General features: G+C 42.3%; 1 protein-coding gene across 1 annotated transcript in view; it reads right to left on the bottom strand.

Annotated features, from left to right (window-relative positions):
* The window catches only part of LOC311630411 (uncharacterized protein), a gene marked incomplete at its 5' end in the record, with an annotated part of 144,698 nt that overhangs the window by 12,392 nt on the left and 105,803 nt on the right, over positions 1 to 26,503 (bottom strand). Inside the window, one exon of the mRNA XM_084899348.1 lies at positions 908 to 964. Coding sequence (XP_084755474.1) covers positions 933 to 964 — 32 coding nt within the window. The 3' untranslated portion in view covers positions 908 to 932. The remainder of the gene's footprint in view (positions 1 to 907; positions 965 to 26,503) is intronic.

Genomic DNA, 26,503 nt, shown 5'->3' with positions numbered 1-26,503 from the left:
CACCAGCTCCCCTGCAGCCACCCGGGAGTCCTTGCATTCCTCAGGCATGCCAAGCTTTTCCCACCACACAGCCTTCAAATCAGCTGTGGCCTCTGCTGGAAGAACTCTGCCTTCTCTTTTCATGGTTTCAACTAAATGTCAGCTCCTTTGAAAGGCCTTTCTCACCATCCAAGTGAAGAAGCAATCCTCCTTCCGCCACTGCCCCCAGTATCCTCTACCACTGCACCTAACCACTTCCTTCACAGCACTTGCCATAGTGTCCATGTGTCGATAGGCGATTCATCGTTGTGTGAACATCATAAAATGCACTTCCAGAAATCTACATGGTGTAGCCAGCTCCACACCAGAGCTATATGGTGTAGCTATTGCTCTTAGGCTTCAAACCTGTACATCGCTGTACAAAATAACACAAGATTAAATCAAGCACAAGAGAAAACGATACAATCAAGAGGTGTGGTAAACAAGAGATGTATTAGGCTGATGCCAGCACAACACGGCATTCTGATTTGCAGTAAACATTTTTTTTTTTTTATAATTAGAAAGAGTACCCTCTAAAATAACAATTAAGTATGGTGCAGTACATATATAAACCAGTAACAGTCATTTACTTATCACGTATTACTTACTGTGCATAACAGCATGTGCTGTACGCCTGGCAGCACAGGTTTGTTCATACTGTATCACACAAACATGTGACACATTGTGGTATGACGTCCCGATGGCTACCATTCCCTAGGCGATAGGAATTTTTCAGCTTCCTTATAACCGTATGAGACCACCATCAAATATGTGGTCTACTGTTGACCAAAATGTCATTATGCAGCATATGACTGAATGTATGTCTACCTTTGTTTTCTTGTTTATTGTCTGCCACCCAGAGTGTAATCCCCATATCTGATTTACTTACCATGGTATTTTTTCCCAATGTGATTCTAGAAGAATGCTTGGCACTTCGTAGGTCTTCCTGGGGGGGAAAAAAACAAAAACAAACACAATTTGTTGAATGAATGAATGAATGAACTCAATTCTGTCACTTATTCACTGCGTCCCTGCATAGTTTACTTAATCTGTCTAGGGTTCACTTTCTTCATTTGTACAATAAGAATAGTAGTTATCTGTCTGTCGATAAATGCTTCTACAGTGTCTAACAGTAGCTGCGCAAGGCAGGCTCTCCCGAAATTATAGCTCTCATAATGGTTATTATGGGCTGGGCAGTTTATAGGGAAATCCTTTTTCATCTTGTGAACTGACAGGCAGAGTTTGTTCCTCTAACTGGTGATGTCATTAAAAAAAAAGCATGGTGCCAAGCACAGAGTGGATGCTTAATAAATGTCTGATCAATAAATCAATTATAAGCTGAAAACTTTAAAATTCTAATCTTTAAAAAATTCACCATATGCATTATTATTTAAAAATTGAATACAATTTAAATGTCAATCAATAGGAGAGTAGTTGAGTAAGTCTGATATACCCATATAGTGTAATTGTGTCCCTACAAAGATCGAGATACAAAAACCATTAATTTTTGACATCTACAGATGAAATCATCTAGGCATAAGGAAGAGAGGAACCTTGACAATAAACACATGAATTTACTAAAGAAAACAACAAGTGTACTTTTTGTACTGATATGTCCAGATTGGCTATTAACTATCTTCATATTTATAAAGGGAACTTAAGGTAAAATGAACATTATTCTAAGAATCTAGGGTTGGCTTCTCCATGCTGGCTCTGGCAGGAAATAGCTACTTGATCTTGGGTGGTTCCTGCCTAATTTTGTAATTTTGGCCTAGATCAGTGGTCGGCAAACTCATTAGTCAACAGAGCCAATTATCAACAGTACAATAATTGAAATTTCTTTTGAGAGCCAATTTTTTTAAACTTAAACTTCTTCTAACACCACTTCTTCAAAATAGACTTGCCCAGGCCGTGGTATTTTGTGGAAGAGCCACTCTCAAGGGACCAAAGAGCCGCATTTGGCTCTAGAGTCGCAGTTTGCTGACTGCGGGCCTAGATGATCACTAAGGTTCTGCTGCTTTTAGCATCTGAGAGATTGACCCTTCCTTTGCTATCCATAGCTCTCATTGTCAACCATCATTTGCTAATTACATAGCAATAGTCCCTCCTCAGTCCTTCAATAGTCCCTCATTTGCTGTTTAGCTTTCATGGTTGCAGCTACCAACAGTCAACAGCAGTCTAAAAATATTAAGTGTAAAATTGTAGAAATAAATAATTCATAAGTTTTAAATTGCAAGATTTTGAGAAGTGTGATGAAATCTCACCCAGGACACCATCCTTTTGTCCAGCACATCCATGTCTATATGCTCCCCTCCCCCCCCATTAGTCCCTTAGCAGCCTCAATTATCAGATCAGCTGTTTCCATATCCAGTGCTTGTGTTCAAGTCACCTTCATTTTACTTAATAATGGTCCGAAAGCCATAATTACAAGAGTAGTGATGCTGGCAATTCCAATGTGCCAAAGAGAAGCTCTAAAGTGCTTCCTTCAAGTGGAAAGGTGAGTACAGTACAATAAGATGTTCTAAGAGAGAGAGACCACATTCACGAAACTTTAATTATAGTATATTATTATAATTGTTCTATTTTATTGTTAGTTATTATTGTTAATGTCTTACTATGCCTAAAGTATAAATTAAAATTTATCGTTAGTATGTAGGTATAGGGAAAAACATAGAATATATAGGGTTTTGGTTCTATCCGTGATTTCAAACAACCACTGGGGGTCTTGGAATGAATTCTCCATGGATAAGGGGGGATTACTGTAATAATAATAATAATGGCTTATCTACAATTGCTTAACTACATGAGATAATTGCTAATACTATTATCTGATAGTGAAAGAACCCACTGGAGCCTATAAATGTACAAAGAAACATTAATCTACCACCCTACTTCTCTATCATCAAAATTTGTTTAAAATCAGAGCATGAGCTCAAATAACTGTGTGATTTAGACTCCCAAATTCAGAAATCTTAAGCTATTTAGGTTCATACTCTAAAGATAGTAATTTACCAAATAACTACCAATTCTTACCAGTGACATTATATGATTATTTTATTACCCTTAATGTTGTAGCAATTGCCAAGAACTCAAACCACAACCTGTAACATGTAGCAGTACAGAATGGTACAAAGAATTGCAGCATCAGCATCAACCAGGATTGAGTTCAAAACCCAGCTCAACCATAGCTGCTATAAATTCTTGGGAAAATCCCTTAATCCCATGAACTTCTGTCAAATAAGAATAAGAATGCCTCTCTCATTTATAGTAACTGACATTTATAAGGCACCAGTTTTATTGCCTGGTATTTGGTTTCCTTTTCCTATTGACAACTGGGATCCGCTATGGTTTCCATTTGTGGGAGGACAGATAGAAGTTCAGAGCAACCCCGCCACAAGCCAGCTCCTGAGAAGTCAGCATTTTCTGGTTCTAAATCTTAGTGTGGCTGGCTCACAGCTAGGCTTCATGAAGAGCCATTCACCTTTCCAACATTTCTGAGCATGTACTATATTCCAATCACCGATCTGGTTCTCAGAGGTTAAAACGGAGTAAGATACATTCCTTTAATGAAGTTATAGGCCAGTGAGGAAACACTAAAAAACAACAACAAGAAACAAACAAAAAAAAAGTAAATAAGTAACACACCCTCACCCCAAATGCAGCATGATAGGTGGTATAAATGGGAGCATTAAGAGTACCTTGAGAGCATTAAATCCCACATGAGTACTTGAGACAGGGCTTGTGAAGAAAGGGATATTAAACTACCTCTCTAAAGATAAGTAGGAATTCGCTACGTAGAGAATGGAATTCAAGGCAGAGAAGTAGTACTGTCAAGACCACAAATGCTCCAGTGACTAAAACTGGATGTGGGGTGGTACAGAGAGTGACATGTAGAATTCTGGGAGGTAAGACTGGAAGCATGTGTGTACTGAGGCAGACTATCATTAAAATAATTACTCTGGAGTTAGGGTATTTCCAGAACAGGAGTAGATAGAAGGAATTGCACACACCAGATGATTGTAGTAATCCATGCCAATGAAAAGGTCTGACTTTAAGCACTGGCAAAGGGAATGGAGAGGGGGAAGTGGATTCAAGAACCATTTAAGGAACAAAAGAAAAAGGATTTGTGTCATCTGCCTGAACTGTGTTTGCCTGTTTGCTTCTTTGGCTGATCTGAGCTGCTTATTATATTTAGGGTCAAGTCTTAATCATCTTTGTCTCTCTCCTGTCACAGTACAGTATCTAGCAGTGGTACAAGTAAATGGTGAGGAACTATCTACTAAATGGATGATGCAGGGTGAAGGAGAAGGAACTGTTGAGGGTGGCTGCAGATTTTAGCTTGCATATTTGGATGACTGTTTCAACGAAGTTAAAGAGGAAGAACAGCTTGGGGTAAATAAAGAACGTGAGTTCAGTTACCATGCATGAGGTAACTATGGGACAACCCACAGTTGGATATCTCTTGTTGGGGCTCTTGAGAATGGAAAATGGGTTTCAGGTTTCAGGGTTATAGGAGAGGGAGATGCTCGGATGAATGGGGCAGAGATTTTGCATACATGGAAATTTGCATACATGGAAATTTGAGTCTCATCTCATAGACTTTCTACCTTTTTCTCCTTTTTTTTTAACTACCTACTTTTGCTTTTCCCCCCTCCTCTCATCTGGGTACCAGCTCAACCCTCTGTGGATATCAGCAGATTCAAATTCCCCATGTGGTTTAAGGGAAAACACCCAAGCTGGTTCTGCAAGGCTTCTATAACTCCCTCTTCTTGCTCATGATACAGTCGTTATAAGTCTAGATATATTAGAAGACTTCCATCCAGCCTCTCCACCAGACCTCTCCAACCTTGGCACTCCCACAGTTTTCCAGCTTGATGAAGAAACTCACAAGGGGTAGCATCATAAAGAGAACAGGGATGCCTAGTTTCACAGGATCGGGAATCACAACTTGTCCAGAAAAGCAAACTATAATTCTAAAAATTCCTATACAGAGGCAGGAAAACTGATGTTTATTAGTAATGGCAACAACAGCAAAAGGCCTACTGTTCCATTTTCCTTGATAAATAAAAAAATTAGCCTCCCACTTCAAGTTCTCTCAGAGATGGCAGCTTTGAAATAAAAAGTAAGACAATTTATCCCTGTCAATTATAGGTTCCCATGTAATTTTCTAGCTCATGAAAGTAATATAACCTTACATTTAGCAGGAGCCATTTTACTTCAGCAAAAAATCAAATTGCTTTAATAAATTTATTCCACTGAACCTCAAACCCTCTCTTGCTGGCAAGGAGAAGGCATCAGTGTTTTCTCTAATTTTGTTGGACAAATCTAGCCACAGAGTTATCATACAGTGGTCTAAGGTCACATGCCAATGGCATAAAATTAATATCTCAAAGCTTTAATTGGAGGCTGAACACCTGATTCAGTACTTTACTCACTAGGATGGCCACCTTTCATTTCACCAGTGTTCCTGAGCAACTATAATCCCATAAAAATCACTTTAAAAGAGTCTTTTGATTATTAAAACACACACACACTCACTCTCTCTCTCTCTCTCTCTCTCTCTCTCTCTCTCTCTCTCTCTCTCTTAAAAAAAAGAGCAAAATAAAGAGCATCTAAACAATTTCATGCATTAATTTATTTAATCCTCTGATTTTACTCATTTTACTGATGAAGATACTGAGTGTTAGAATAGGTTAAATAATGTGCTTAAAGCTAAATAGCCAGTTAAGTAAAGGAGCCAGAATTTGAATCCAGGTCTGAATGATTAAGTGCAAGTTCTTTACCACAATGCAATGCTGCTCACAATGTCATGGAATTTCAGAACTCGAAGCAGCCTTATTGATTATCCTTCTCAATCCCCTACTTCAGCCATGAATGATCTTCTGCATCTCTGATACCTAATGACGCAACTTTTATTTGAACATCTAATGGTAGGAAATTCACTAAGAGGGTATGTTGTCATTTTAGAAAACTCATTTCCCTGAGCCTTCTTCTACTCACTGGTGTAATTTCTGGATAAAAATGGAACAGTGTCACCAAAGGACTTTAGAAAGAACAAGATAAGGAAAAAGAGGTGACTCCAAGGACAGCACATTTCATTTATGTGTTTAATATGCAAACAGATGCACCTTTCTACTAGTTTTACTTCTCCCTGATCCCATGAAGACATCAATCCAGCAACAATTCAAAGATGGTAGCCAGTGTGTAAGGTTATCTGAAATCCTCAGGACCAAGAAGCAAACAGCCAGTTCCTGTGTCATGAACAGCTCACAAACCCTGGAGGAATATCCAGGAACATGAGGAGCTCTTCTCAGCAGAGGGTATTTGTAACAGTTTTCCCATCACTTCCTTGGGAGAATTGGTGGCTACAGCCTCCAAAAGCTCCCAAACTCACCAAGAGGAAATGAATAGTTTTTGAAAGCCAGCTGGTCTAATTTGAAAGTTAACTGAAACATGTTGATGGGAGTATAAAGACTCTCTGGTGACTCATAATTGTAAGATCCAACTAAAACCCCACATTTCATTTACCCTTTTGGCTCTGGCTTTCTTTAGAGCCATTAATGCGCCCAAGATAGAACTTAGAACGATACGCAGAGTGTGTATAAATGTGCAATGGCACATAATAGACCTAATAACTGTGGGATTGGGAATTAAAATGAGTCCTTTTCCAGTTTGGGTCTGAGGGTCTTTGAAGAATTTTATCTAAAATAGAATAATTGCTAATATGTTAAAGCTATATGATTTGCTTAATGGTTACAGAGTTTCTGTTTGGGGACAATAAACAAAATTTGGAGTATTAGTTGTGATGGTAGGACAACACTGTAAATGTAATTAATGTCATTGGATTATATGCTAAAATGGTTAAAAACGGTAAATGACAAATTTTATAAGTGCACATTACCACAACTGAAAAAAATTAACAATGTAATATACCAAAAACAAGTGAATTTTACACTTTAAGAGGGTGAATCATGTAGCATATGAATTATATTTCTTCATTTTCTATAGAGACTCACAGAAATCCATTACACCTTAATAAATCTTAGTGAATAAAATTATAATATATTACTGACTTATTAAGATTTTCTTGATTTCTAAGACTACTGGAAGATGTCTTAAAACAGAAATTTCCTGAATAACTTCTCTTTAATAATAGCTATATGACCACTTGAATTCCAAAATAAAGGAGAGAAGTTGCAGTTCCCACAGAGAGGAAAACATGCCCACTTCTACCCACTTCACTTCCCCCATAACTAACCCTCTCCTTCTGGGGCTTTCACAAAAGAATCCTGAGGTCTTTGGTCTTCAAACTTTTGTCAGACAAGTGTCACTAGTCCCTAAATGGTGTTAACCAAAAAGAGGCCAATGAGTACAACTACCTCTGAGTCGGAGTCCTTCTATTGTAGAACAGTGGTTCTCAACCTTTCTAATGCCATGACCCTTTAATACAGTTCCTCATGTTGTGGTGACCCCCAACCATAAAATTATTTTTGTTGTTACTTCGTAACTGTAATTTTGCTACTGTTAATGAATTGTAATGTAAAAAAACACAGATATTTACATTATGATTCATTAACAGTAGCAAAATGTTATTAACAGTAGCAACAAAATTCATTAACAGTAACAATGAAAAGTCATATGTATATATATACATATATAAATACACATAAAATCAATATATATGTGTATATTTATACATATACACACATATATATTGATTTTATGTATATTTATAAATATACACATATATATTGATTTTAGAGAGAGGAAAGGAATGGGAAAAAGAGATAGAAACATCAATGATGAGAATCATTGATTTGACTGCCTACTGCACACCCCCTACTGGGGATCGAGCCCACTACCCAGGCATGTGCCCTGACTAAGAATCGAACCATGACCTCTTGGTTCATAGGTTAATGCTCAACCACTGAGCCATGCCAGGCTGGGCAAAACTTATATTTTATTTGTCTTTGCATTTCTTTGACATTGAACATGTTTCCACATGTTTGTCACTTGTTTTTCTTTTGTGACTTGCTTGTTCTTGCCATTTTTCCCTTGGGAAGGTCAACTTATTTTACCCTTTTAAACACCACTAAATAAATTAACTTTCAGTCTGACACATACATTGCTAATTTCCCTATTTTTCCTTTTTCTTTTATATGCTTGTGGTGCAGCTGGATACTTAGAAGATATAGGCTTCCAAGCCTTATCTGTCCATCTTTCCCATTGTGGGTTCTGCCTGTGGCGTGCATTCTTTTAAAAGCCTTCACTCCCTCCCACACCTGCCAGAATATTTACTATTATTTCCTTTTAATACTTTTACCCTTTTATTACTAGTACCTTTGAGTCTTTAATCCACCTGAATTTACTCTAGTATGTGGTGTATTAGTATTTTCCAGAGAAAAAGAACCAATAGGGTATGTGCGTGCGTGCGCGTGTGTGTGTGTGTGTGTGTGTGTGTGTGTGAAGTTGATTTAAGGAAGTAGATCATGTGATTGGGGGGTGGTAAGTGCAAAATCTGAATAACAGGCTGATACTGGGAAACCCAGGAAAATGTTGAACTTGCAGCTTATGTGCAAGGCTGCCTGCAGGCCCAATTCCCTCCTCAGGGGCCCTCAGCCTTTTTTTTCTTTTCTTTTTTTTTTCTTTTTTCTATTAAGGCTGACAAGTGATTGGATGTTGGCACTCACATAATGGAGGGTAATCTGCTTTACCCCAAGTCTATTGATCTAAATGTTAATCTTATCTAAAAAATTCCTTTCCAGAGATATTTAGACTGGTGGTTGACTCTTAACTCAGCCAAGTTGACACATAAAATTAACCTTCATCGTGAGTCAGAAATCTAATTATCTTTGCCCTACTCTTTCTGAAAGTTGGCTCCATGAAGCCCTGATTCCTTCATATTCTCTTCTGTTTTCCTGGGGTGTCTAAAAGCAGGTGTTCAACAAATTTCCTTTTTTCTGAGCCTAGCCTTTGGGTTTCTAGTTCCTGAAGATGTCTTTCAGGCCCCTAGATCTCAAAACACAAATAGAGAAGAGCAGTGGGTATGATCTACTATCTTTTTGTCTCCATCCTGATATCTGAGGGATATATATATATATATATATATATATATATATATATATATCCCTCAGATATCAGGATGATATAAATTTATATCAAATTGATATAAATTTATCAATTTATAAATTGAATATATATATATATATATATATATATATATATATATATATATATTCAATTTATAAATTCAAATGCCCCTTTAAAGGTCTGACTTTGTGATCCCATTGAGATTCACATTATGCTCTGACGGCTCCAGAACCCCTGACTTGGGGCCCCTGCCCTGACAGGAACTTGCAAGTGAGGAACCCTAGCTACGAGTGTGAAAGATCACCACTACAGCATCATCCCTTGAACTTTGCAGGGTCCCAAATGCCAATGCCCACTATGTGGTGACCAGAGGGACTGAGACATAGCTAGTATCCCAGGCTGCCTGTCTTCCAGTCAGGCAACTTGGCCAACCGGCAGCAACTGCTGCCTGATCTAGCTTTTAGAACTGAGGAACTGGCACCGATAAATGCCTGCTGACTTGCTCTCGGTGCCCTCACTTGAATTTTAATTCTTTCATTATACCACAGAACATCTTTTTGAGAGGCCCATAATAACTAGACTCTTCCTAAAGCAACAGGAAGGCTGAATTATTCATTGTGCCTTCCCGAACTGGTTGGATTTAAATAAGGTGGTGTTTACTTTCTAAATCAGTAAGAAGAAAAGATATGAATGAGGTTCAACTCCCTTTTCAAAAGTGCAGGCAAAAGTTCTAAAATGCCTCCCGCCGTCTAGGTGGTACAGATAAAGCTTCTTGGGTGCCACAGGGGCAAACTGGACTGTGGGTATGTGCTTCTCAGTGGATCAAGGCACTAACAGCCTGGGAGGCTCTGTGTTTGTGGCAATGTGGCTTGTCTGTGCCACGATAAAGGGTTCTGTTGCTGCTTTGATGCGTGTATAATAAGGAGACCAGACGTCCCGCTTTTGGCGGGACAGTCCCGATTTTTAACAATTTGTCCTGTGTCCCGAGGCGTTTTAAAAAAGTCCTGATTTTTTTGAAAGAATAGGGACTTTTTAAAAATGCCGAAGGACACGGGACAAATTGTTAAGAATTGGGACTGTCCCGCCAAAAGCGGGACATCTGGTCGCCTTAATGTATAAGAGATAGGAGGTGTCTAGAGGGGAAAGGAATCCTGTTTTCCATATTTTTAAAAAATCCTTTGGAAAGCTGGGTCTAAGGAGCCAGGCCACATTGGAAATGTAATTATGATTCTCAGCGGGCTGAGAGAGTGCCAGAATAATGGGTTTCATATAAGCCATTTATTCATTCATTCATTTTTTATTCATTAATTCCTTTACTGAGTGTCTCTGGTATGTACCAGGCTCTGGGTAAAATCCAGTCCCTGTCTGCAATGAGCTGTAAGTGCTTGTATGGGGGAGTAGCTGGCAGGGGTAGAGAGCTGGGGGTAGGAAAGATTGACAAGTAAATAGGTTATTAATACAATGTGATGATACCTAAAACAATGGTGGAGACAACTACCAAAATTCAGACGGGGAAGAATTTATTAGCATTGGTGCCAAAGAAAGGTGGGAAGGAAAGGAAGGGCTCCCCAAAGGATAGGAAGGCTTCGCTGAGACTTGAAGAGACTTGAATATGAGTAGGAATGTGTCAGGCAGACAAAGAAGCAGGCAGGAGAAAAAAAGGGCAACAAAGTCAGATACAGGAAAACGTATAAAATAATGGGGACCTAAAACAGCCTGGTGTATGCAGGGTACCACAGTTCGGGGTGGCTAAAGATTGGGATCATGGGGAATGGGGTAGCAAAAATGAGACTAGAGATATTGTCAGGAGCCAGGTCTGTAAGGACTTTCAATACCATGGACTATACATCCCCTTGAGCCACGTGTACAATAAGCTGCACCCTGGGACTTGGGGTCATTTGGCAGAAACCATGGCTGCCTATCATCTCTCTCTAATATATATATATATATATATATATATATATATATATATATATATATATATATATATATATATATATATATAATCTTCTTCAAGGCCTACAGGCCAAGTAGACCCCAAAAGAGCCAAGACTATGACACAGTCGTTGCTTCACCTGGTTAGTACACTAATAAAAAAATAATGAGTTCAGGCACAGATCCAGGGCCAAAGCTCTGCAGCAGCACTGGGGCTCTGCCTCCTTATCACTATCCATCCACTGGATACGGCTATGCAGCCACCGCCCATCTTTCTACTTCTTGCCTTCAATGTCACAGGAGATATGCCTGCTGTCTTCTGGACATTTTGTGCTCACTCCATCTCTGCTCAGCTATTCTAATGGCCTTAATGAAGAAAAGGAAATTAGATTACTACTCTGACATAACCTGTTTTGCTGAAATGCTACTGGTTTAGAGGGACGGCTGCTTAATTTGTAAGCATTCATAAGCCACCAGTAGAATAACTTTTTTTTATGGAATTGTGTCTAAGACTGATACCACACTCACAAATTCATAGTTGGTAGAGGTGGGAAAGAGGGAAGAATTCATTGCATTTCCTAAAAATCAGGACATTTGCCCATTCTTAGTCCTTTAGCATGATTCCTATTTCTATGAGTCCCTCAGATCATCAGCAGTGGTACTGTGGTCTCACCAGCAAACCTCCCAATAGCTTGGACCATGATTTGTTTAGGCCAGGAGACATGGATCCTTTTAGGACAGCTCCTCCCCCATTTCACCCCTCTCTAGGGCTTTAGTCCCTCTAATCAGTTAGCTCAGTCTTTTTAGTAGAAAGAGCCTTGCCCTTGACAGAGAAGAAACAGCAAAATTAGAATTATCCATTAGTCTCTCTGGTTCTTGAACAGCTATTATGTGTTCTTTGTGAGTGTAAAAATTTTCTTTCAAAACTTTGGCTGGCTCTGAGGATATTCCATACATTTTGTTCCAATGTTGAACATTCCCCAACATCCAAGGTGCACAGAGCAAGTGCTTCCAAGGAGATAACTGATGGGCCCTAAAAGCAAACATTTGAATTCCGTCTGAGTCGCATGGGATTTATGCTTCAGGAATCCTCTCGGGGGTGATATATCACGAGGGAATCTACAGGAGCAAGCATCTGGCAAATCAACCTTGACAGGAAAGAGCCTTTGAACTCACCCACTTCTGTGCAGCTCCACTTCAATATGTCTCTTTTGTATTACTTGAATATAAAGATAGGTTTAGGGTTGAAAAGATGGATTATCTCTCTGAGCCTCAGTCTCTTAATTGACAAAATGAAGAATTCTGGTGACGTCTAAGGTCACTTCCAATTGGAAAGTTTTACAGCGCCAGAAAATTTAAGGAAAAAGTAGAAGAGAATTATAAATTCATGAAAGACCTATTATAGACTTGGCATTGTGCTAGAGACTTTTAACCCCTGTGACTTCATTTAATGTAGACAGTAATGTTATAAGCTAGCCCTATTTGGCCGGTAAGGAAGCTGAAGTGTACACAAATTAGGGTCAGACTAGGAATTCAAATATTAATCCATCTACATCACTAATTCTCAGCTGGGGTGATTTTGCTCCCCAGGAGACATTTTTACAACATCTGAAGACATTTTTGGGGGTCATACCTAGGAAACTGTTACTGGCATCTGGTGGGTAAAGGTCAGAGATGCTTCTAACTGCCCTACAATGCACAATAGCCCCCCACAACAAGGGATTATCTGGCTCAAAATATCAGTGCTGAGGGTAAGAATCCTAATCTGGATAGCAGACACAAGTGCTATGCAAATAATTAAGTCATTTTTAAATTCAGGAAATATCAGTCATTGATATACACATAGTTTTCTATCTAAAGACCCTCAGCCACAGAAAAGAACATATTCCCCTAAAGGTCATGGCCACTGTCCAAGCCTGAGAATTTGCACCGTATTGAGTAATATGCCCATATTTGTTGGGTATAATAAAAAATTTTTCAAAGGTTTTTCTCCCAAATCTTTAGTTAAAATCCTAGAGCACACACCATGCTTATCCTTATCCATATCCATTTACTCACCACTCATATACCAGAAATGTGGGAGTCCCACCTGGAAAAGCATGGCTTTAGGTGATAAAAGGGAATCAACTGCCTTTTGGCAGTTGCATCTCCTATAAGTATCTGACAGAAATAATTATAGCTCTGTAAAGGTGTTTTATAAAAGAAAAAAAAAAGAAAAATGAGTAAAATATAAGAAAGACCTCAAAATTATCTACCTCGGCCATTTCATTTTAGAGATGAGGAAACCAAACCCCAGAGAGAAGTAAAAGACACACAGTAGGTTCAAAGGACACATAGCACTCAACACTAATTTAAAAATCATTCCGTGAATAAATAAATAAGCTCAGACCAGTAGTCCAGACCTGATGGACAGTCCACTGAGGCAGACCCTGTCCACCGCCTACCCAAGAACCACTTTCACACACCTCCTTCCTTGACACATAACCCAGATTTGGTTCATGTGTTAAGTAGGTAGCAAATTGCTCAGGGAAGGTGAGACTGAATCATCTAAGCTAGTCATGGTAATCTCATTCCTAGTTGGTGACTGGTTCAGGAGAGAACCCATAACATGGCTATGGCCAGTGAAGAATGGACACTAGACTTTTGGTGGTGAGCACACTGTCATGTATACACATATTGAATTATAGTGTTGTACACCTAAAACTTTATATGATTGCCATTGTTACCTCAATGAAAAAAATAAATTATTTTCAAAAGTGAGTGGTTTTATGCAAAGGAGGTCCATATTTGCTATCACACCCAACTTCCCACGTGGAAAGCCGTCTTGAGAGGACAGGATGCCTGCAGCACTCTATGGCAGCCTTTGTGTCAACATGAAGCCCCAAATCCTACACACTGTGGATGCAGAACAGAAAAATACTATGATAGCGTGGAGCTCCTTAACCAGACTTGGAAATGCCTGCCTCCTGTCTTGTTGATAAACAACAACAAATACCTGTAAGATTTAAGACACGGCTAATTGGGGTTTCTGTTGTTTGCAGCCCAAACCAATCAACCAGAAAAGCATGATACTTGGCTCCTGACACTGCCACCAGGTACTGAAGTGATTTCAAGGATGTCACTTCTTGCTCCATTCAATATTTAAAATTCCCATTTGGAAGTTAATCCCACTTTTCCTAGTGAGAACTAATCATTTTCCACTCATGGCGGGTGCAATAGAGACCATAGAGTATGGATACAATTTGGACTGGATGGACTATAAGGCTGTGCAAACAATGAGCTTCTCTAGCACTAAGTTAGCGTAAGGTAGTTATTAAGTGTTGGTTTTGGAGTTAGACTGCCAGGGTTCAAACAGCTGCTCAAACCCAATGTTACCTCGGGATATTTCAGCTTCCCTTTCCTCACTGGTAAAACTGGGATAATTTATACAAGAAATAAATGAAGTATCTGTGTACAGGTAAAGCACTTAGGAGAGGGCCTGACACACAATAAGGCTTACTATATATTTGTAATACTGACTGTGCTGTCATTTGTAACCTTGACTTTGCAGGCAGAAGTGGTACATCAGTCAGGGATTTTAGCTTCAAACAAAACTATTTGAACTAATTTAAGCAGAAAAGAGGTTTGGTAAAAGCTATTAGGAAACTCACAGAAGGCCTGGAAGGGTTAAAGGGTGTATCTCTGGAAAGGACCCACAAATCATGCCCCAGAGAGACATAACTGCTGCACGACTGGGCAGAGACACCACAGCAACACAGGCAGGCCCCGGAGGTCTCTGCCAACACCTCTGCCTCTGATCCCTACAGAAACCGCATCCACTGGGACCACCGTCACCAAAGTGGATTTTGTGGCACCAGCCTCCAAAAAAATTCCAGTACTGCTGATTTGTGAAGTTGGATTACTGTGTCTGGATCCTGGCTGCAAAGGAGACTGGGAAGACAAGTTTCTGGCCTTCTCCTTGGGTGGGCATGGGCCTAAAAGGTGAAGAATTCTCCAATCCAGTAAGTTCAGAAATTAAGGATATGTAGACTTTAAAGAATAAAATTAGTTTAGCTGTCATGGTGATGTTGTCAGGAAGAAGTAAGGGGGTGGGGGATGTAATTTGGGAGCTCTACCCTTTACCCAGTTACCCAAACAAGAAAATTCACTTCCACCTCTTACCTCCCACATTAAGTCTTGCCAGTTTTACTCTTGAACTCTCTCTATTGTCTGATCTTTCTCTCCATCCCTTCTGCCCTGGTTTAGGCCCTTATCAGTTCTCACCTGGACTGCTGAAACAGCCACCTAACTGGTCTCCCCACCTCTAGTCTGATTCCTCACACTGCTCCAAAAGTGTTTGTAAAGCACGTCTGAGCACATCCCTCCTCGCAGGACAATACGGGAAGGCCTTCATGACCAGACCCATTGGAGATTGATGATTGACAGATGAATGGATAAATAAAATTGAAAGATAAAATAATGTTCAGAATATTATAGTTTTAAGACAGAAGCTTCTGTAATGTCAGTTCTCAAACTAATTCTTCATGCGAGCACAAAATACAGAAACAACATTTTAGAGAATGGTTGCGCTGACCGATACTTTTAATACGTACTGTGTCAGCAGCTGAATATGTGCCCATTGCCAAAAAGCAACCTGCGAGAGAAGCCCTGTAAAGCGCTTTGAGTTTTGGGAGAAAAAACTGCTGGAGTGCAGGGTGAGGATGGTTAGAATGAAGACTGTGTTTGCCTTCATGCTCAGTACTCACAGGAGCAGTGATTTCTGCCTGTTTTGTTCACAGAGGTATCCCAATGCTTAGGAGAGTGTCTGATATACTGTATAGTAGGTGTTGGATAAATATTTGTTGAGTGAGTGAATGAATAAAGGCCTGGCAGTCAAGATCAAGACTATCTCCAAATACATTGAATTTTGCATTCACTCAGATTCAGGACTAGAATTCTCAGGATGTGGTGGCTCTAAAACCAGTTGTTTTAGTAATTCTGCTGGTCAGGGAGGACCTCTCTGAGCAGGGCACCTATGAGCAGAGACCTGAATGATATCAGGGAGGGAGCTACGAATGTCTGGAAAGTGTCCAGCTCCCTATCCTCCCTCCAACCCTACTATCCTAGCAGTTAAATTGCTGAGGCACAAAAGTGTATTTTATTCTCCTTCCACAGCTCCCCTTGAAGATATGCTCTGATTTCTAGTACAAGTCATATACCAATTGAGTTGGTTTCAAAATCCCAACTCAATGCCCTGGGGCAGTTCAAAGGCCTTCCTGAGGTTCCATAGCTCCCCTGAGGGCTCCTGGGTCTTATTTAAGCCTCCGTGTAAACTTGGCCTAAGTGTTTAGCAAAGTCCTTTCCACAGTGCTGCCCACTCCACAGGTGCACACACACACAAACCCACTCCTAAAACAATTGTGGCTTTTAAGCATCTTCACTGAAGACGAGGGGTTTAGGGGAAAGGAAGCTGAAGTGGTTTCCTCACTAAAAAAAAAACAAACAAACAAAAAAAAACAATTGACATTAAACATGTGGCCTCTCTACTTAAAATGACTTTGGGGCACCCCATTGTAGGGGTCTTTCTATTGACCTGTCACCCACGAGTCCTTTATAGCAACTTCCCAGCTTTTCCCAGCCTCTCCCTCCCCGCAGCCCATCCCCTACTTTCTCTGTCCCTCACCACTTCATCCCTCCTGCCTCTTTGCTTTTAGGAGCAAAAGAACATATTCTTCTTGTTTCAAGCAGAGCTGTGTGGCCAGCATCTTTTACTGTTTTTGGTTCCTGCTCTCTGGACTTCACATTCCACCCAGAGAGATTCTGAAGGCATTTCTAGAAAAGTGTCACCCAGAAGCAAACTCATGGTACCAGTTACTAGCTATGTCTTTTGACTTCCTGACAACAGGTGATCACAACATCCGTTCCACTGTGGGGACAGACACGGAGGCATCCTGAGGAGGGGCACCAGAGCCAGGCTTGGAGGAGACGCTGAGAGAATGACTTTGCAGTGGAGGTGACAACTGAAGGAGCAAAGGAAGTGGTGAAGGAAGAGGGCACATCCCATGGAGGTTGGCAGACTTAACACTTGCAGAGCAGTACATGCATGTGGGGAGGTGAGCCTAGAGAGCCAACCCAAGCAGGGCCAACCCAAGATGTTGAATACCTCAGCTAAAGGGTTGTAATCGCATTCATAAAGCAATGTGGAGCCAGCGAAGGATTTTGAAGGATACCACAAATAGATTTGAACATTTTTTTTTTCTTGCAGGTTTTGATAACATTTTAGTTTCAATTTGGTTATACTTATAGGAGTACATTCACTTCGTGAAAGTTCTTTGAATTGTACACTTATGTGTGTACCCTTTTTTGATGTATGTTATATTTAAAGATAAAAGTAATTTTTGTAGGTTCTGGCCAGGTAGCTCAGTGGGTTACAGCATCCTACCCATATACCAAGGTTGTGGTTCCATCTCCTATCAGGACACATACAAGAAGCAACCAATGAATGCATAAATAAGCGGAACAACAAATCTGTTTCTCGCTCCTTCCCCCTTTCTAAAATAAAAATTTAAAAATCTATGGATAGAGGGGAGAGACCCTGGAGGCAGAGTTCCCAAGTCCAGGATGGGAGTAGGGACACATAGTGCCAGAGATGGAGAAGAAGGGACAATTAGAGTGCTACGTGAGAGGTGGATTGGGCACAACCTGTGCCTGACTGGGCAGTGGGTCAAGAGGACACAAGGATCAGGATCCAGGTGGGCAGCTGGGGAAGGGTGCAGCCATCCTCTGGTGCGCACTGAGAGAAGCACAAACAAGTCTGGGGGCAGCTGATGGATCAATTCCCTCTAGTCCTGCTAGGCTGCACGGTGAGCTGGAAAGCTCCAAGCCACCAGACATTTGCTCTGTCAGCTGCAGGAGCTGCGTGCCAGCTACAGTTGGGCACCTTTGAGGCATTTCCTCTGCTGGCTGCTGGCTAGTGGTTTGTGGCCTCCCACAAAAGGGGAAGGCTGCAGCAGCTGAGCAGAGGGAAGAGGGCACTGTGAGGAGCTCTGAGCTGTCCATTGGCTGCGACCTCCGGGCAATTCGGTTACCCTCTCTGAGTCTTAAATTCTCTGTCTGCCACTCCGTGGTGGGACATTGCTTATGTCAAACACGTGTTTTAACGATTTCACATGATGCACGTGAAGTGACTCTGTAAGCATAACATCCTCTCAGGGGAGTGAAGGGAACTAAAATTTATAGCTGTATGAACTGAGGTTCTCCACCCGCCTCCACTCCTCTCAGGGAAGACCTGGGGGTCAGGGAGGTGGTTTTGTGGAAGTTTTATTCAGTCTTCACTGACTCAGAGTCCCTTTGTAGGGAAAGTAGCCCCAGAGGGGAGGAGGATGTGCCATTAGCATGATAATGTCAAGGTTAATATTTCACAACATTTAGGGGAAATCGCTTTAATTGAAGGAATTTCATGGTGTGCCAGACTGAAAGATCTTCATCAGAAAATATTTCCTGTATGGACATTGGCCTTAAGATTAGTCAGGAGGAACGTGGGTTCCAAACAAATCCAGTCCTTATATCTCTCTCCCCCTTACCCCCGCACCTCTCCCCCCCCCCCCCCCCCCCCAAGCATAGCCCATGCCCCACCCATGCGACTCTCTTTAGCATTAGCAGGAGCCAGGCAGAGAAAAACCTGTGTTCACACACAGGTGCGGCTGCGGTACAGAGTCCCCAAGACACAAGGGACAAGGACTGGGACTCTGTCGTGAGAAGAATAGAGACTGGAAGGAGGAGAGTGTGGGCATCACATAGGGGACATCTTAAAAAGGAGGTTTAAAAAAATAGAATAAAAAGGAAGTTGAGGGAGGAGGACAAGTGAAGATTGGTGGCACAAAGTTGAGGGAACAAGGGAGCACACCAGTGAGACCTCCATCAGAGGCCGAACAGTGACACTTGTCTCCACCCCGGGGTGCAGTCCAAGGGATACCTTAGGCAGAGTCCCAGTCTCTGTCTCCCCTCCTGATGCTCTCTGCAGGGGCTTATACGGCCTTTAGGAGAGAACAGCCCAGCCTGTCTGTTTTAGGAAGCTGGCCTCGCCCATCCCTACTCTCCGGGCAGGAGCTCCCCTGCTGCCCTTGAGGTTTCCAGGCACAGAGGGCTAAAGGGAAACAGATGCCCATCCCAGCCAGATGCTGCACCAGTCTCTCATTCCCCTGCTTCCCTGCTCCCTGGTTTGGTGAAAGACACCACAGGACAGATGGGAAGACTCTGACCCTTCCCCCAGGACAGCTGGCACACTGAGGCATGCTGCCTCCCTGTGGGGATGAAGAGGTTCCGAGCAAGAGTCTTGCAGACAGTACTCATGGGAGCAGGAACATCACAGCCATCCCTGCACGAAGCCCAAGCACTTCCTGCCACACCAGCAGCGCACATGTTTGCTGATTGGAGAACCAGCCCTGGCACACTTGCCCTTTTCCAGACTGAGTTGATTCTGATTCCCTTTCCCCTAAAACTCCCCCTCGAACCCCAAACCCATACACACCCATAACACCAAGTTCCAGCCAAATAACTGGAAGTGGCCTTCCCTCAGGGAATACGACTGCACAGAACACCATCCCTGGCCCTGTGCTGGCTCAGAGAAGGGGTGACCCTGAGCTGCTACCCACAGGCACTCTCGGTGTCATGAGGAAACAGTCCTAGAGGCAAGTGACAGTGACTTGCTCCCAAGGAGCATCTCAGTTTGGGGGTTCTGGAACCCCTCCACCAAGACCCAACAATCCTCCCCACTGCATCCTGGGAAGTGGGAACCAGGGAGGAGGGAACACTCCCAGGTGGCAGAGGGGCCAACAGGGAGCACTAGGGGGAAACAGAGCAACGAGTCTCCTTGTGGCCCCGCTTATCTCTGCTCCACTAGGAGCCTCATGCCCTCCCCCTGCCTGGCTGCTTGCGATGAAGGCTCAGCCCCTGGAGACAGCGAGTGCGGCTGGAGGAAGCGCGCAGGGTGACCGCTAGTAACCCAGCTGCATGTGATAGTGGCCAGCTGCCAGCTGGCTTCCTCCGGAGGCCTGCAGCTGGGTGGCAGCTCTGAAGTCAGATGGCTCCTGGGCCGTCTCCAAGGGATGGTTAAGGGCAGGGCCTATATACCCAACTGCCTTCTAACACACACGTAGGCCACACGCTAAGTCCAAGCTGGGCTTCCTAAAACTCCGAGGCCAGCTGGTGGGTCTGGACTAGAGCAAACAGACACATGAAGCTTACTCACCCCTGGCTGAAGCAGACAAAACAACACTTCACAGAGCTGTTCCCACTCCATTACGTCATTTTACCTCCCCAGCAACCCTGAGGAGGCTTCTGCCAACGCCTACCCTGGGCATGGCACGCAGCCTCTTCGTGCCTCAGCTACCATCTTCGTGGAGAGACTAAAAGCACCTAGGACACTTTCTAGCTATAGGTCCTTGGCAATGAACTTTACTTAATGGTGCTTCAATTGTTCTCATTTGCCAAATGGGATTAAAAACAGAACCAACCTCATGGGATAGTTGAGAAAATTAGTAAGTCAAGTAAGTCAAAACAATGGCTGACAGCATAGATAGTGCTCAGGAAATGCTAGCAACCATTATTATTTTTGTTGTTATTCAATATAGGATTGTTGTGAGGATTCATTAAAGAATAGCAGCTGGCATTCGTTGCATATGGAGCATGTTTCTGGCACTGGGCTGAGTCATTTATAGGAAATGCCTTCTGGATAATGTTGAGTACACTAACATATAGAGAGCCTCAATAAATGGCAGCCATTACCGTAATTCACCCTCCACCCCATTTTACAGAGACGAGACTGCTGAGAAGTATAATGACTTGCCCGCAGCTACAAAGTCAATAAACAGAAGCACTATGTAGGACTTGAATCCAGGTCTTCTGGGAGAACCAGATCTCCATATTCCATAATCTTCAACACCTCTCTGTAGCTAAAACTGGCTTCTCTTCGGGGCTCTCACTCTCTGGAACATATCTGTGCCTTTCCTGTCCTCCCCTGCTTCCCCCCAGGAGTGTTACCTTTACCTCTCTCTCCTAAACTCCAAGGCCCCTTCTTTGCCTCTGTAACTCGTTTCCTGACCCCATCTTCTACAGCCAAATAAATAAATAAATAAATAAATAAAACAAAAGGCTACCAGAGGACACATCTGCTGTTCAGTGGGAAGGGACCCGGCTTCACAGCACACAGCTGCCATCAGCACCTGCACTGGGAAGGGTGGAGCTCGCCTCCTGGTGGCTCTCTCCTTTCAGGAGCCAGGGCCAGGGCCCAGCAAGTGCAGACATAGGCTAGGGGATGAGATGGGGCCGTGGACATTCCCAGAAAGCAGACCTGACCCCAACTCCAGCTCTGCCCTTTTACCCAAATGTTCCTCTGCTAGATACTGCAGCAGAGCCCACCAGAAAAGAGCTCCGAGTCCTCTCTCAATTGAGCGAAACCACAACCACGCATTTGCCTCCATGTTACACCTCAAATGACAATGGCTCGCTACAGACGTGACTTCTGAACCATGGGAAACTCACTTCCCCTCCCTAAGCCACAGTTTCCTCAGCCGTAATACTGAAATACTGAGACCCAACTTAGTACTCGTTTGTTCTAAGGACCGAAGAAGAGAATGGGTGTCAGAGCCAGGGCCTGGCACCCAAAAGCACAGCAGGAAGACAGTTAACACATGCTCACAGAACAACTGAAGTCTGAGAGCCCCGAGCACCAAGGTGGCACACTGTAAAGGGAGCATGACCTCCGTGGGGTGGAGAATATGGGGATGTGAGACTTCGTGCTCCACTGAAGAACAAAAGCATGTGCCTGCTGCAGGTGGCACTTTCCTAAGACTTTACAAAGCCCCACTTACCACCAAAAGTAGAGAAGCTGAGTGGCAGAAGGTACAACACGGGACCCGGGGGAGATGTGAACAAGGAAGCAATGAAGCTGTCTGTAAATTTGATACTCAAGTATTCATGCATGAGCTGGTCCTTGTCAGCAGGCATGTGCTCAGAAGGATCTGGAAGCAGTGGCATGCTGGGGCTGCCATGTATCTGCTCACAAGAGCTGACTGTCACATTTCAGAACTTTTGCAAACTGGTTGTTAAACATGGTTATTTTACTCTATTTTACATTTTATTAACATCAATAGTGACCGTGTAAAGGAAATACTATATCTTGGTGTGCTTCTGAGCATCTCTCTTCCCAAGTCCATGTTCAGTGATATTTTAACTTGAAATCAGCCGTAGAATATTTACACCATAGAAATGGGCAAACCCACAAATCATGATCCCTTCCTTACCCAGAGAGCTGGCTGTTAGACAGTTAGGAGCACACTACTGACAGAACCTCCCCACTCTTCCAAGGCTTCCAAGGGGATGGGTATTATGAGCTTTGAGTCCTGCTGTGTTTAATGCTTCTGTTGTGTTTCCTCTGTTAATTAAATCTCTTTCCATAACTTTGTATTAAGAGTGCTTACAAGGCATTTCGTGAGGCTAATAATCCCAAGAGTACTAAAAGGGCACATTTCTGCAATGACTCATATGATATGGAGGATGGAGGAGGGGTCTTCAGCAAGTGTGCTGCTGGGAGGAGTATGCAGGAAGACATGGAAAAAAGAAGATAAGCCAGGCTGGTGGGCTCAGTGGTTGAGTGTTGACCTGTGAACCAAGAGGTTATGGTTTGATTCCCGGGCAGGGCACATGCCTGGGTTGCAGGCTTGAACCCCAATGTGGAACATGCAGGAGGCAGCCAATCAACAATTCTCATCACTGATGTTTCTCTCTCCCTTTCCTTTCCCCTCTGAAATAAATAAAAAAATATATTTTTTTAAGTCCTTGAATTACAAAAAAGAGAAGATAAACTTAGAACCTTCTTTTGCTCTCCTTAACCTTCAGAACATTCCTGCAAGTGAAGTGTTTAGCTCATTAAACAGTTATTCCACACTCACCACAGTCAAGGCATTCGCCAGGGGGAGAAGGAGGAATGTGCACAATCCTTCCCTACTCTCAGGAAACGCACAGGGTGGTGAGGTGAGCACTCTCCCGCCATCACAATGAGGCCCATACTGACCTCTATATTTTAAATTATAGCCCTCCCCTCAGCACTCCTAGCCCCCTTACTCTCCCCACTCCCCAATAACACTTGTCACCTTCTAACATATTATACTAGATAATTTACTTACTTTTATGATTGGATTGACTGTCTTTCTTATCCCTCTGGAATGTATGCTCACAAGGGCAAGGATTTTGGTTTGGTTTGTTCTAATGCCTCACACATAAGAGCCCATCAAACACACACACACACACACACACACACACACACACACACATTTTTAATATTTATAGCTAATATATTAGAAAAAACACTGAGTCAAATTCTAATTTCTGCTCCACCATTTACTAGGTGACTCTGGGCAAGTCACTGTACCTCTCTGAGTTTCAGTTCCTTATATGCAAACTACAGGATTTGTGCAAGGCTGCCTCTAAACACTCACAGTGCAATGAGTTTTTCTTAGACAGTGCCACATCCAGCCACTTCTACAGCCACTTCCACAAGAAACTATTTTTCTGGGGTCCCCAGCGTGAGTCAGCCATGCTCTGAATTCCAAAATGCAAACCTAGGGCTTCTTTCAAACCCTCAACTCCTTCCTCCTGCCAAAACAGCATGAGTACCTGACCCCGAGGCAGACATAGGTTTATTATGTGGCCCAGGAGAGGGATCTTCCCAGATAGGGGAAACCCAATTCTACTCTTAAGAATTTAAACTGGGAAATAAAGATAGAATCAGGCAGTATACTTAAGAAACTTAAAGGTCACAAGTTTGAAGGAAACAGGAGAGGCTACAATTAGCCATAAGTGAGCCAAGTTAGAAGTCAGCAAAAACCATGAGGTTGAGAAAAGACAGAGTATACAAAGCGGAAGTCAGTTTTTTGCAAGAAGAAAAGGGGGAAGACACAGAGAAGGAAACCTAAGGGACAATCTGTATGGCGTTTCATGGGCAGCACTTTTGAAAAGATCCTCAAAGTCTGCTGCCATGATCCTTAGAGGTGCTGTCCATCGCCACCTCCAATGCCATGCCGTGTGGCCCTCTTTAGCTGCTGTTCCTGCATTTCCATTAGATTGTCTCCTTGTTGTCCTGCAGACCTTACTTACACTAGCCTGACTGAGTCTCTGTGTGTTACAACCAAAAGAACTCAATTCAGAGATTGAGGGCAAGCCCTACAGAGAGGTTCTGCCTCATTGAGATGCATGTCCTAGGAACTTGTCAATGGCTTGTGCGATTCTGTACTTGTTGACCTCTCAGTGGGGCATTGCTAAAAAATGAAGTGGTCATATGTAATACAGTTTCCTTACAAGATCTGAACAACAACAACAACAAAAAAAGATAGTTTGGGAATAGGAATAGGAAGAAAGAGAATGAATGTTTATTTAACTCCCACTGCCTGCCAGGCAGTATTCTAAGTGTATGTCTCTTAATCTTTGTTGCAACACCATAAGATAGGTAGCGTGCCCATTATAATGGAGGGTTTTTTTTAAGTGATTTTTTTTTTTAAATTTCATCTTTCGCTTTGGGGACCTTGAAATTCTACTGTGACTGTCTTTGGATTCAAGTTTTGATCCCAAGGTATATGGAGAGCTCCTCAATGATATTCTTTCTTCTTCTAGTCTCAAGGAGTACAGGGAAGACTAAAAGCTGTCAATGAATTTGACCTGATGAATCTGAGCAGAGCTGAGAAGTTCCCCAGAGAATTTGGAGAGTATAGAGACCTGCTACCTGGGGCTCACTTAAAGCCTAGGCCTAGAAGCAATGCTACTGAGATATATCCATAATGAACTAACTCAGTTCAACAGCCTGGGCTTATATTCATGGCCTTCCTTCCTGATCAATCTTGTCCTACTGTCCTGCTTAATTTTCTGGCCTCCACCTTCAATCTTAAGCCCTGCCCTGAGAAGAAACTGTAGGACTAGAGGTTTCGTGTCTCAGTGAGTCTTGCCAGGTCTCCTCAAGACCAGTCAATTGGTGTTAATAGCAGTACAGCCATCTTGGATCCTTAAGCTTCTTGGGAAAGAAGAGTCAAATAGCCCAGCTGCCCTGAAGAAGTGATCAGATACGTAGAAAAGGATTATGTACAAAGATGTTCATTGAAGCATTGTTCTATAATAGCAAAACATTGGGAATAACTTAAATGTCCAGCAAAGGGAATGTTTATAAATATGAATCACCCACTGATGGATTTACTGGTTCTGCCTTCTGAGTTCATGGGGGTAAAAAGAAAAGAAAACCTCAGATTATTTGTTGTAATGGAGTTACCTGGGAGCTTCCCTGTCTCTGTGGATCACAGTGTGACCTGCTCTCATTTAGTTTTCCCTGCAATTATACTTTTCCAAATGAAATTTATTGATTAATTTTGGGTCAGTTCCATAGGGAGCATCTCTACTGGGCAGCCCATACATGGTTTGGATAGACTTTTCCAATGCAGTGGTTCCTGACTCAATCAGCTATATTTAAGGGAGCAGTGAGTCTTGCCAGGTCTCCTTAAGACCAGTCAATCGGTGTTAATAGTAGTACAGCCATCTTAGATCCTTAAGCAGCGCCCCTGAGTCAATCAGTTATGTTTAGGGGAGCAGCCATATACTCCTCTCAAGTATATGAGGGTGTGTGTGTGTGTGTGTGTGTGTGTGTGTGTGTGTGTGTGTTTGCATGTGTCTAATGTTTTGCCTTTAGTAATAAAGAAGGTGCTACAGTTTCCCAAATGTCCTTCCTTTAGCTATGGCCCTTCAGCCAAATCCAGCCTCCCATATGTTTTTATCAATAAAGCTTTATCAGAACATAGTCTTGACCATCATTTACATATTAGCTATGACTGATTCTGTTCTACAATAGCAGAATTGAATAGTTGCAATGGAGACAATATTGTCCAAAAAGCCCAAAATATTTACTATCCAGCATTTTACAGAAAAAGTCTTGCTGACTTCTGCTTTAGTGCATTGAGAGCACATATGGAGGCCAGAAGAATGATCAAAACTTTAGTGTGGGTTCTACATCCTATATTTCTATGCAGTATCCACAGGCCTGGAGGTTCTAGAATTAGAACCTCTTCTCTATTTAATTGTTTTCTAACTTCTCCACAGACTCAGAGCCTTCATTCTAGACTATCAGGCTGCCTCAGGAGGCTGCCCCAGTCTCTACGGTGAAGGACAGAAAGGGAAAAGGGGCTTTCTGTCATGGTGGATCTGGTTCATTCTCTTCCTGGAGTTGTACTGCCTGAGACTGTCCTGAGACCCAAAACTTGGAATACACTAGGAAAGGGGAGGGAAGAGATCATATCACATTTGCAAACACAGATATGCTATAAAAATCTGGAGAGATGTGTACCAAGAAATTCACTGTACTATTTCTGAGTTATGAGATGAAGGATCATTTTAATTTTGTTATAAATTTTGATATTTTATGATTTGGTACAATGAGCAGGCATTG

Source organism: Pipistrellus hanaki (assembly GCF_964339955.1).
Source record: "Pipistrellus hanaki genome assembly, chromosome: 11".
NCBI lineage: Eukaryota > Metazoa > Chordata > Mammalia > Chiroptera > Vespertilionidae > Pipistrellus > Pipistrellus hanaki.
Note: the sequence above shows the minus strand (reverse complement) of the source record. Positions and strands in the feature narration are given on the sequence as shown.